The sequence below is a fragment of the Coenobita brevimanus genome, chromosome 89, assembly GCF_032717465.1.
Source record: "Coenobita brevimanus isolate Jiangsu-jjx chromosome 89, ASM3271746v2, whole genome shotgun sequence".
Lineage (NCBI taxonomy): Eukaryota > Metazoa > Arthropoda > Malacostraca > Decapoda > Coenobitidae > Coenobita > Coenobita brevimanus.
In genome coordinates this window covers 20,843,834-20,857,376 of record NC_137042.1, presented here as the reverse complement: position 1 = coordinate 20,857,376, position 13,543 = coordinate 20,843,834, and the positions used below count along the sequence as shown (strand labels likewise).

At 41.5% G+C, this 13,543-nt stretch overlaps 1 protein-coding gene across 1 annotated transcript in view; it reads right to left on the bottom strand.

Moving 5' to 3' along the window:
- Positions 1–4,238: 4,238 nt before the first annotated feature.
- Positions 4,239–13,543, bottom strand: part of Nup188 (nuclear pore complex protein Nup188) — a 143,606-nt gene continuing 134,301 nt past the window's right edge. The window contains exons 27-29 of the mRNA XM_080281324.1: positions 9,940–10,143; positions 5,238–5,423; positions 4,239–4,584 (exon numbers count right to left, since the gene is read on the bottom strand). Coding sequence (XP_080137450.1) covers positions 4,423–4,584; positions 5,238–5,423; positions 9,940–10,143 — 552 coding nt within the window. The 3' untranslated portion in view covers positions 4,239–4,422. The remainder of the gene's footprint in view (positions 4,585–5,237; positions 5,424–9,939; positions 10,144–13,543) is intronic.

Here is a 13,543-nt window from a genome sequence, read left to right as displayed (position 1 = left end):
AGGTCACGAGTGTGACTTCAGGGATAAGGGAGTGAACAGGGAGGCTGCTAGAGATCGAGCTGCAATTACGTGACCAAGGCCGACGTCACCTAATGACTTAGTATGGTGCCCCAGTTAACTAGATGGAGAGATGCAAATGCAGCCTCCATCCAGGAACCAAACCTCCCCATGGGACAGCCCAGCAAATGCAGTTGCTTACCTACAGCTGATAAGGCTACTCAGCAAACAGACAGAATTGGGGTGCTCTACTACTACTGCCTTACCCAATTACTGCACCATTATCAATGTAGGGGGCCGGGGCTGCTCTACTGACTCCATAAATTTATGGCAAGGATGATCAATCATTCATCCCAGTGGCAATATTTGAGTAATAAAACCCCAAATCTAAAATTTTTAATGGGACACCTCTGGTTGGAGTACCTTAACATACAAGACCACGAGGCACCTACACAAAGACCCGTACTGAAGGCAGTGACAAGTGAGAGAAGAGGAGTAGGGGTGGTGAATGAGCCTAGTAAATAAGGGAGGCATCGAAACAAGGGCCCATATTCTCATAAGATGTGGAGGCTCCCTTGCATCTCCTCCTTACCAATATATGGTGCACTGATACTCTACTATATTTGTGCTCTTTATACAAAATATGTTGGCAAAGGGAAAATATGAATAACATGAGAGAATATCAAGATGTAATACGCAGGGCAAAATGTTATGGAAAAGATGTTAGAAAACATCCTAAGCTCATAAGGATACAGAACAAAGTGGGGGAAATTAATGCTGCCACAAACAGTATACACACTCACCCCGTGAATCACACTGTATTTACCAGTTTACTCTTGCAACTTTCAGATGATTTTATCCAACCTGGGAAAGACCTCTTGTACTGGAGTTAATGAAGGCTATATGTAACCCCTCCAGTTTGAAAAAGTCTCCAGATCCACATAAAATCATATGGGGACAGGAGGGGGGGGGGGAGAAAGCAGACTGAAGATGACAATATAATAATGCCAATACCAACCTGAATCAATCTCTCCATAAGGAGGGATACAAGGTGGCATCACAGGGGGTTGAGGGAGTTTCAGTACTTTCACTGATATTTCCTCTATTTCCCACTTGGTGTCTATACCAGTTCCCAGCCTACCATAGCCAATCCTAACCGACAAGACACATGCTCTCCCGGCTTGACTACGATGTGGTCACTGCCATTCTCTGCATTAGTATCAACACAAAATACAACTCATGAACTATTCACTATACCTTAACTATACTACAGTACAACTCCTTCATGCCATAATCCACTTACTCACCTATTGCATACCACTCTTACAACACAAACAATCCTTCATCAAACAGTAACCTCAACTGATGTGACTGTTTCTTGCAGCTCATCGGGTTCACATCCAGAGGAGCTACAGACCACAACAACAATAATCTGATCACTACTCCTTGACTAGAGTATCTGAAAACATTCTCAACTTTTATTTTTCTATACATGCATCATCTGTAACACACACTGCTTAGTTCAATGGAGGTTGGGAAAAAGAAAACATACTTCCTCTTCCTTGATTAATGCAACACTAAAGTGGATGGCTGCATGAAAGGGTCAAACCAGATCTCATTATCACTAAACTGGCTCTGAAATAAAAATAGTTCAACAAAAATACCAACAGCATACTGAAAAGGATCTTTAGGCTTAGGCTAAAATACATAAAATTCTAAATTATGCTAACAATAATAAAAATTCTCCACTAAATGGCTTTAATATTTTTAAATCTAGTGCTCACAGCAGTAACTCTGGCATCTCTGGTGGCAGGGGGGGGGGCCAGGGTGGCTCAGTGGTTGAGCACAGGACTCGAGACCAAAGTGTCAAGAGTTCATGCCCTGCCCGGGAAGCTGCCTTCCTGGCAGAGGTAGTGCTCTCCTGTCACCTAGCGGGGCTATATGATCTATCAAGGTCTAGCTTGGGGAATTCATTTCCCCATCTCTGTTACCTTCCCAAACCACTGCAGCCAGGCATACATCTCCAGTGCAGCTATCTGTCATGTGGTCCTACAAATATTAAATTTAACTATTAAGTATTATTAGGACTTACAAAATCTTGGGGCAATGTAGGATTGGATGATGGATGGATGGACAAAATAGCAAACTTCCTTACTTAATAATTCAGATGAAAATCAATTAACAACAGCATTTTATTAAAAACTGTACAAAACTTACAATCTATTTTCTTAATGCTAAAGCAGAACATACTTAGCCATATAAAATATCTGTAGTATTACTCCTATACAGCAACCTCTAGAAAACATAAATACACTTCTGAATCTAACAAACATGGAATTCCATGCCAACACCACCACACCACTGATTTTTTAGTGCTAAGTTTCTGTCAGTTTAGAAGTGGGCAAATGTTATAAATAAATATTTCAAAAATGTTTCTACGTTCCTCATGGGGCAACACTTGCTTAGATGATGATGAAAAATGCTTCTAGATGCAATGTTCCTCTGTTGTCTGACTCCAAAACCTCCAGGGTACACAATGTACCAGATGATGCAAGGGGATAGAGATTTTATATCTATCTATATATTGTGGCAAATCAAACTATCAATTTTTTATTGCTCAATCAGGAGTGTGGAGGTCTGGGGCTGGGCTAATACTTAGTCCTAGCATTTGAGGCACAAATGACAATTTGCTTTATTCTGGGTGGCATTACGTGAGCAATAAACTCCAAACAAACCTATGGGCAGCATCTAGATGGAGTGCCTCAACCTACTTTGAGGCACTCCATCTAGATGCTGCCCTATAGGTTTGTTTGGAGTTTATTGCTCACATAATGCCACTCAGAGGAAAGCCAATTGTCATTTCTGCTGAGGAAACAATGGCTGCAAAATCTGATGCTATGCAGTTGATAAGTTGTATTATAAATGGCATAAACGTGTGGTGTGTCGGGGAGAGCATGTGGATATTGCCAGGTGTGAAAAGACTAAACTTGCTGGTGAGTCTCTTGAGTGTGTGGAAGAGTTTTGTTATTTGGGAGACATGTTATGTGCTGGAGGTGGGGCAGGAGCTAGCTCTGTGGCTAGAGTGATGAGTGGTTGGAAGAAGTTCTGGGAGCTGTTGCCTCTCCTGACACTGAGAGGGCTCTCCCTGTGCTATGGGATCTTTGTATGCAGCATGTGTTAGGAGTGTAATGCTGTATGGTAGTGAGACCTGGGCAGTAAAGGAAGAGGATATTCGCAGGCTCAAATGAGGCAATGATTAGGTGAGTGTGCAGTGCATCCTTGAGTGCAAGGCCTGGGGGGGCTAGGTTTATGATGGAAGAGTTGAGAGGTAGGATGGGACTGGAGTGAATTGGTGTTGTAATGAGAAGAGGTAGACTGAGATGGTTTGGACATGTGGAAAGGATGGGGGATGATAACTGGGTGCAGAAAGTGAGAGGTGTTAATGTTGGGGGTAGGGTAATGTGGCAGACTGAAAAAGACCTGGGATGAGGTCACTGAGTGTGACCTCAAGGTTAAGGGACTATACTGTATAGGGAAGCCGCCAGAGACTGAGTAGCATGGACAGTTGCCATTAGATGACCAAGGCTGACGCATGCAAGCATGTTGGAGTCTTCAAAAATGAAAATGAAACACAGGTATGTGCCAAATGGTTCTACCCCTAAGGTGTAACAAGAAGTTAATCAAAAGAAGTATAGTTTGGATAGCATTTTCCTGTGGGATGGCACAATAAATTGTAAGAGGCTTTGCTGATGCATAAATGTTGCTTCAACCATTCTATTGGGAACTCTTTATAGTTTTTTTTTTCTTCTTCTTCTTTCCCTGTTGTGGATCCCACCTACTCCATTTATCAGTGTGAACGTGTCAAGTGGGGTTGGTGGAGGATTAGTGCCCCTCCCTGTAAAACAATTAACTCTAAGCCCTTGGCCACCCCGTCTGGGATACATGGCATCTGGCAATGAATGAATGAATGAAAAATATATAAGGACAATGACAGTTTGGTATGAAGTAACAAGCTGAATGTATATGGTGTGGTATACTGGAATGGATGAGAAACACTAAGGAAGTAAGGATATATGAACAGACTACAAAAAGATAAATTGAGAAGGAAAGTGGCAATATGTGTTAATTTATATTAGAGGGAAAATGGCAAGGGAACAAGAATGGTTGTGAGAGTAAGGAAGAAATTTATGGGCAGAGCATGTGGGAGTCGTCTACTGTGTTAACTCCCTGTGATGAATCATATCTATGTGTTTGTTCCTAAGTGTGCAAATAGTTACTCTGTGTCTCTGCTTATACTTTAAACAAGCGCTGCTGCACCATGATTAAAAAACAACACCAGTCTACCTTAATTCATCAACACTTAGCCTTTGCTGTGCATGCGGGAAATATTCCCTGTAACTAAACACTCCACCAACTACTCTGTCCTCACTTTGTAGCAGACAGTCGTGCCACCAGCTGCTGGGCTAGTCGTAAATATTTCAGGTCCATATGAGTGGAACTAGAGCCACTGCCTGAGGCTGCAGTTGCAGTGGAGGGCAGGGGTGACACCACCAGTCGCCGCCCAAGCCACCGGGTAAAAAAGGAGTTCTGAAGGAATGCAGAAACAATGTGAACTTTGGAACCTTTTGATGTACTTAAGAAAGCTACTACAGTTATTAGCTATACTGTATTTTACCACTCTTTAACCCGATAGCTGCAACCTACATCATGTGATGGAAAACTTGTAGCTGCAATGTACATCATATGATCAAGCTTTTTTTGAAACGGACATGCTACATGTTTTTCCAGTATGTCCTCATTACTTCACAATGGCTGAACTAAGGTAAATAATGAACTCATGTTTGTTTTTCAAACATTTCCATGCACTCTTTCATTTCATATGAGCAAAAATTATTTTTGAGAAAAATTTTCTCCATTCTTTTTGCACATGAAAGGTACACCATGACTGTCCTCATTACTTCACCATATCTGAACTATGGTACAAAATGAACTCATATTTGTTTTTCCTATATTTTTCCATGCACTCTTTCATTTCATACAAGTAAAAATTATTTTTGGGAATGTTTTTCCCATTTTTTGCATGGGGGTGGAGGGTAGACCAGGAAACCTAATGTCACAGCTGTCAGGTTATATATTAGGAACACGCAGTACTGCACTATGCAAGTCAGTGACATTCTTCAAGTGCACACTAGCTTAGACAATGGTACAAAGAGTGAATAACACACTAAAATAATACATACCAATTCATCAGCTAAGCCATGGCGAACCCTGAGGGCATCCCGTGGAGGAGTGTCAGGGCTCATGAGTGCAAGGGAACACTGGGTGAGGAGAAGGAGGAGTGCCTGCTCAGCACACCTGGCCAACACATTAACATTAAGGCTCACCTCCACACCACCACCCCCACTCGGAGACACACCACGACTCTCCTGCAAACAAACATTGCAATGTTTCCAATATAATATTATATAACCAGGGGAAGAATTCATTACAAGTCTTTCTGAATGTGCTTTTTTTTAAAGTTCTGTTGCTACTTGTAGATTTGATCTGCCAGTTACACCATACAATATAACAGTATCAGCTGTACGGAAAGAGCTGATACACTGGAACACATCCCAGACTTCTAATCACCCATTTGGGTTATGTCCAAATCTTCTAATCTTTCTGAATGTGCTTTTTTTTATAGTTCTGTTGCTACTTGTAAATTTGATCTGCCAGTTACACCATACAGTATAACAGTATCAGCTGTACGGAATGAGCTGATACACTGGAACACATCCCCGACTTCTAATCACCCATTTGGTTTATGTCCAAATCTTCTGACATCTGACAACCAGAAACTGCAGCAGCCAACATTTGCCTTTATTCCTCATAAATTTTGTGTTGTCTATATTTCTATTACTGTACACTGGTATGTACTTTTACTATTACTGTGTAACAATACTTTCTTTCTCTTTAACTATGCCCACCTATTGCCAATTATCGTTGGAGGCGGAGCATAACATGAATAATCACATATTCTTCAAAAGATGAATGGAGCTCCATTGATGGTGGTAAAGATATAAATAACCACTGTTCTATGAAAAGCCCTAAAGGTGACTGGAGGTTTTTCTATTATGTAATACTACCAAGGGGAGGAGGTTGATCATCTACCCTTAAATACACTAGACGGCAGTAGCTTACCTTTGGGCCCTATATCTTAAAGAGGTAAAATGGAACTGGCTATTCTCTCTCTCAGGAGAGATGGAATTAGCTCATCTTTTGGGGAATCTGGGCCTTTCTACTCCCACTACAAGGTCTGTTCAGAAAGTCCAACCTTAGGCTCTAAAAACATAAAAAGCTAACCTGTTGAGGTAGGACTCTAATCCCCCTCAAAGCCGGCCCCTTCTGACTTGACATACATAGACCAGGGTTCTTTCCACCGCCTGAAACATTTTTCAAAGTCAGTTTTCAGTATCTCCTGCTGGTGCTTCGTTGCATTTGTCATGACCTCTTCTCTTGCCTCAAATTGGAAGCCTTTCAGTGGAGTTTTGAGCTTGGGGAATACCCAAAAGCCACACAATGCCATGTCTGGTGAGCAGGCAGCCTGCTGGACAGGTGAGTTGTTGTGCTTGGCCAAAAATTACTGAATCTGAGAAGAATGGGCAGCAGCACTGTCATGATGCAGCTTCCAACTTGCTACCTTCTAAAGGTCTGGTCTCTCCACAGAACCATTTAACGAAGATGAGAGATAACATTGAGGTAGTAATGTCTGTTGACAATCTGACCTGGTACATATTCATGATGCATAACACCAAAGTGGTTGAAAAACAACATCGTGCTTTTTTTGGCAGAGGTGACCCTACAGGCTTCCACTGGAGTGACTGTGCTTTGGTTTCTGGCTCATACCCACACACCCAAGTCTCATCTCCAATGATAACAGTCTTCAGAAAGTCTGGATTGCAAAATACACACTCCAACATGGTTTGAGCAACATTCATCCAAGAGAAACGATCAAGACAAATACAACAAAGCACCTGCAGGAGATACTGAAAACCAACTTTGGAAAATGTTTTAGGCAGTGGAGTGAAAACTGGGATACATGTGTCAAATCAGAAGGGGCCTGCAGTGAGAAGGATTAGTGTTCTAGCTCAACAGGCTGGTTATTTACTTTTTAGAGCCTAAGGTCGGGCACTTTCTGAACAGACCTTGTCGGAATAAGGCCTCTTCCCTTTCTCCAATAAAATAAAAAATAGCCCCGGGCATAAATAAATAAAAGTATTAATCCCTTTGCTCACCTAAAGTTTTCTGTAAATTTGTGTGACATGATCAGAGAAAATGCCACAAGGGCAGCCTGGACTCAAGCACAAAGCAAAACATTCCCATGGATTTTATTTGCCCACGAGATTGGTTATACTGGTATAAATAGTATACCACCATTTTCGCTGATATGGTAAGCTAATAAAAACACACAAAGCTGATGAGTAAAAGTACAGTGAAAGTGCCGAAATGCAGTGAGAATAATGTGCTTCCACAGTGAAAATAATTTCCCAACATCCTACCACGATATTCTGCTCACACCATGCAAGAGCTAAATACATGTCTATATTCAGAATTTCACTAGCTTTCATGTGGTGCCTTCAGAAAATTGATACAACCAATAGTTTTTGAGCAAATCACCAAAAACCACACACGCCCCCCCCCCCACCAAAAGCCAACTATTTGAGAGCGTTGGCCTTCAAACAGACATCCTCCCCTACGATGTAGCAAAGACTGACGCACTTCGTGCTAAAACTGCAAAACTGTCCAAAACTGCAAAATCGGCATCCCTTCAGACTAACATTGACAAGTGCGTCAAAATGTATCATCGGTTCCTCTTCAGCCTAAAACCATTTTGACTTGATTTGATCATTGTGCACAAGAACACCATTTTGACTTGTTTTGATCATCATGCACAAGGGGGTTAAGGACCCTACTGCTAATTCATACATGGGAAGAGAGGCTTTGGATCCCTCTATAAATACTGTAATGCCATTTAACACTTACAGGTTGCAAGAGACTGGAATGGGAAGATTCCCAGGAAGAATGAGGACCGGTAAACTAAGTGCAGCTGTTGTACCCTGTGTTGCCCACTCCTGTCATATAAAAGCACACTCCTGTCATATAAAAGCATGACTAGCCACATTTACCATTCTTTTGTGTTTCTTGTTGGACTGTTCTTGGGTGAGAGAGCTATACTGCCATGTTGGAGGCCAGGTCAACTAAAATTGTCTGAGCTTGTCTTCTGGACCACATATGATATCCCTTGACCACTTGGTCCCAAGAACTCTTGCTATCACTCCTGGTGGGAAATTAGTTTTTTGTTTCATTCATAAAGAACCCAATATGCATGCATGTATCAGCCTTGGTCACCTAATGGTGGCTCTCTATGCTGTTCAATCTCTGGCAGCCTCTCTACTCAGTCTCTTATCCCTGTGGTCACACTTTATGACCTCATCCCATGTCCTTTTTGGTCTGCCTCTCGCAACCCTGCCCCCCAACATTCATACTTCTCACTTCCTGCACCCAATTGTCATCCTCCATCCTCTGCACATACCCACTCCATCTCAATCTACCTCTCCTCATCACAATGCTGATACACTCCAGTCCCACCCTTCCTCTTAACTCTTCCACCGTAAACCTAGCACCTCCAGCCCAAAACGCAATTGGGGGGTGTCCCTGCAGCTGTCCTGGCAGGATGCCCTGAAGCCACTGCTAAAGCCACTGGTCATGGTTGGTGGGCTATGGGTCCCAGGTCCCATGCCTGGACTTGGGACTATACAGGTGGATGGGGCCTATGGTCTCTCTCTCCCCTATATAATCTTAATGACATGGCAAAAAAATAACAATAATAATAATAATAAATAATAATAAGATAGAATAATAAGAGTAAAGTGATAGTTACTAAGACAGACAGTGACTCCCACTGTGATATTACAGATAATGGAGAGAGACTGGAATTGGTGAGAGAGTTCAAATACCTGGGTACTGTACAGTGATAGAAAGGGGAGAAGAATGTGCAAAAGAAGTTGAAAGTAGTGTGACACAATGAGAAGAGTTGCTGATGCAATGAAGGCCTTGATAAGAAAATGAGGCTTGAGTGTTGCAGCTGCAAGAGGCTTACATCAAGGAGTGTCAGTGCCAAACTTAACATATGGATGTGAGACTATGGTGTGGCATGAAAGTGAAAAGCCAAGAGTAAGAGCAGTGGAGATGGGACTGCTGAGGTATGTATGTGGAGTACAGAGGGTGGATAGGATACGAAATACTGTAATGTGATTCGTGAAAGATGTGGAGTGAGGAAGTCGGTGGACACCAGAATCGAAGAGAGTGTACTGAGATGGTATGGTCATGTGGAGAGAATGGATAACAATAGAGTGGTGAAAAAGGTATATATGAGCAAATCTGAAGGAGGGAGAAGGTGAGGTAGACAAAGGAGAAGGTGGAGAGATATGGTGGATGAGTGTGTGAGGAAGAGAGCTTTGGAAGTTGGTGAGGCTACGGAACTGACAAGAGATCGATCTGGCTGGATGAATGTTGTGAGGAGAAAAGCATGATCAGGGATTTGGCACCCCTTTTTAGCGTGGCAGCATCCGGACTGACTCTATCGGATATGTTTACGTGAATCTACAGAACGTGGTGAATGTTTTTGGTGCATCTAATAAAGCCAGGATTCCAGGGGCTTGAATGATGAGTGAATGGAAGCATGGCCCATTGGACTGGGCATATCTGGGTTGTCTGGACATTGCTATTCCTCACCCTGCCTTAGGGTGGGAAAAGGGGTCCGGATGATAATGATGAAATAATAATAACAATAATGAAACAAATAAATAACTACTGTAATTTGTGATAATTTACATTGCTTCTGCTAACAGTAAAGTTTCTGCTGTGGGTGCAGTAAATGAATCCCAAGTACTCCTGACTGACCTTAGATGCATGTGAATCATACAGGTCTAGTACAGATGTAAGGGAGGCCAGGCTGGGCTGGGCACTAGGATCTGGCACTGAGACTCGACGGAAGGATGGGTGAAAGAAGAGTGTCCATGCAGCCACGTCTGGTCCCGCACCACACAGCAAATCAGTCAGTTCAGGACCCAGGCAACGCAAGGCAGCCAGACACGCACTCAGCACCTACCAACAAAAATTAAAACTTGACAGGGTGCTGTAATATCATTTTTGGATTTAATTACATTATTGTGTACAACATTAATAGGTCAGTATTATGTTAGGAATGTGTTGAAAAATATCTCAACTTTTTCCACATATTTGGTGCTATCAAATGGGATGGAAGGTTGCAGATACACTGTGGGCAGTGACAAGGAATAGGGACATGAACATGGAATTACAGAAGTCATTGCACACCAATAGATTATTGTGATCTTCACTCTAATGTATTGAGGCGAAGCATGGACTATGTTGGAAGGACATATGAGTGAGAAGAGTAGACAATAGATATCTTGGAAGAGTGTATGGTGTTATTAGACATAGACAAACAAATAGGGTAGTTTGGGACCACGGTGGTGTTGATGTGAATATGCTGGAGAATATTAGAAGTACTTTGTGATGATTTTGCCATGTGGCATGAATGTAGAATAAGATACTGGCAAGGAGAATCTCTGCAAGTGAGGTGGACGGGGAGACCAAGGGTTAGGTGGAAAAGATGAGGTACAGCCTAATGGCAGAGAACAGGATGACATGGTGGTCATCTTCGTGACCGTCACCTCCAAGTTTCATGCATGAGCCTACAGACAGACAAATATTGTGGAAACTTGCAAACCAACTTTACAGGTTATTGATGAAACTGTCAGTGACAAAATTTCTGTACAGTAATATATATATATATATATATATTTATATTTATATATATATATGTATATGTATACATACATATATATATATATATATATATATATATATATATATACCGGTACTGTATATATATATATATATATATATATATACAGTATATATTTTTTTAAATAACAGAATGGAGGAAGGAAAAACAAATGAGTAAAAAAAAATAATCCATACACCAGATTACTGGTGTTCTCTGTTCATAAAATATCTGTAACAGTTAGACCTGAACAGTTGTGGGTTGAAATTTGGAGGAAAACAACTCTGGGGAAGCGAGTTCCAGAGAGATGCAGTTCGGGGAATGAAAGAATTCTGATAGGCAGAAGTTCAGCAATATGGCTGAGTGACATTCCAGTCATGAGCGCTACCAGATGCCTGTGTAGCACAAGGGAAGACACGGAGAGGTGGCACCATGGATGCAATTTCGTCTGAGCATTTGCCAAAAAAAATCTGTAAAATAATGCAAGGGAGGCAACATTCCATCTTACTTGCAGGGGAGGTAGTTTATATGTAATGGCAGGGTTGTTAATGATTCTAACAGCTTTATTCTAAATTTTGTCTAGTTGTCTTAATGCAACCTCTCCACAACCATTCCACAAGGGTGAGCAATATTCAAGCTGAGAGCGCACATGACTCTTATAAATTACAGCTAACTGCTCATCGGCGAAGAAGTTACGGACTCTGTACAATAATTCAAGTTTCTTTGAGGCGGTTTTAGCAAGTGATCTGACATGAGAGGTCCAGCTGAGGGCACTGTTAAGTGTGACACCAAGAATTTCAATACTTTTGGAGATGGGAATATTAGTAGCACTAAAGGTAATGGATGAATCTGGCAATATCTGTCTATTAGTAAACTGTATATACTTAGTTTTACTAGCATTAAAAGAGACAAGGTTGTTTTGTTCCCATTCACTGATTGTAGATAGATCTTGATTTATGGACATGGCTGTACTGAGTTGAGAGGTAGAGATATTAGACTCTGTAAATGGATGTCTGAGTGTGAATGAACTATGTAGTGTTGAGTCATCTGCATATGAGTGAATGGGATTGTGGGTGACAGATAAGAGGTCATTAATATGAACCAGAAATAGGGTTGGCGCCAGAACTGATCCCTGTGGCAAGCCGGTGTTAACTGAGTGGAAATTGGAATATACATCATCTACTTTTACTCTTATTTTCCTGTCACTAAGATATGAAGAAATCAATGGAACAAAAGACGTTAGTCCATAGCAAGGGAGTTTGGACAGCAGGGAACGGTGCCATACTCTGTCGAAAGCTTTAGAGATATCAAGAGCTACTGCATGAGTTTCTCCAAAAAGATCAATTGATTGATGGATGGTATGAGTTAAGAGATTGAGTATGTCAATGGTGGATCTTTCGTGGCGAAAATCGTATTGTCTATCACTAATTAAGTTGTTGGATTCAAGATGTTTAACAATGTGCTTATTAATTAAAGTTTCAAATACCTTACCAAGAGAAGATGTGACAGCTATTGGTCTGTAATTGGAGGGGTCAGACGAACTTCCTTTCTTCGGAACTGGGTGGATATTGGCTTCTTTCCATGAATTTGGGAATAAAGAAGTACGTATGCATAGTCTGAATAATTTAGCTAGGACAGAGGCAAGTTCAGGGGAACACTTTTTCAAAACAATTGGCGAAATTCCATCTGGGCCTGGAGCTTTGTTGGTTGGTAAATTGTCTAGGATGGATTTTATGTATCTTGTCTGTATTTTAAGTGGGGCAATTTCAGGAGAATCAAGTTCCAGTACTGGGACATTCTGGCTGGTATCGTCTATGGTAGAGTTTCTGGCAAAGGTACTGGCAAAGATATCTGCTTTCCCACGTGGGTCATTTGTAATGCTGCCATCTAAAGATTTTAGTGGGGGAATGGAAGATTACTTGTTAAAGTTATTATTGAAAGAATTAAGAGTTGACCAGAATATTCTATTGTCATTAGGGTTATTAAGTAATTTTGATGCTTGCTTTTGAAGAAAGTTTGATTTAGACAGATTTAATACAGCTTTTGCATGATTTCTGGCAATTTCAAATTGGGAGAGTGATTCAGATGTTTTTGATTTTAAGTAAGATTTATATATATATATATTGTGGTAGGTGGAGGCGCTCACCATCCACTCACTCGATGTAGTGCTGCTCTCGGGTGTCTGCCCTTTCCTCTCCTCCATCCTTCTTTCCTTCCATCCTCTTCTTACTTTCTGTCATTCTTTCCTCATCCTTCTGCCTATGGGTGACTTTACACTCCCTCTTCTGTCTATCTTTCCTTCAATCTTTCCTCTTCCTTCTGCCTGTAGGTGACTCTACATTGAGTGACAAGCCATATATGGTTTCCTGTACACCAGGAAACCATTTACTACGCTGAGTGGTAACCATATAACCAAATTTTGGCGCCTGGTGGTTTAGTGGGTAATTATGGCGCTCCAATCGGATTGAGCCGGTGAAGGTTTATATCCAAGGGGTGGCTGGGGTTCATTGCTCACGTAATGCCACACAGGGATGAGTGAGGCTGGTCATTCTCATCTTAAATGTCAGGACCAACTTGCCTAGACCCAGGCTACTATGCTCCTCATGGGGTAATGTAGGATTGGATGATGGATTGCCACGTAGGGAACATGTATGTTTTGGCTGTATGTTTACCACCCTGCATTGTAAATAGTTTCCT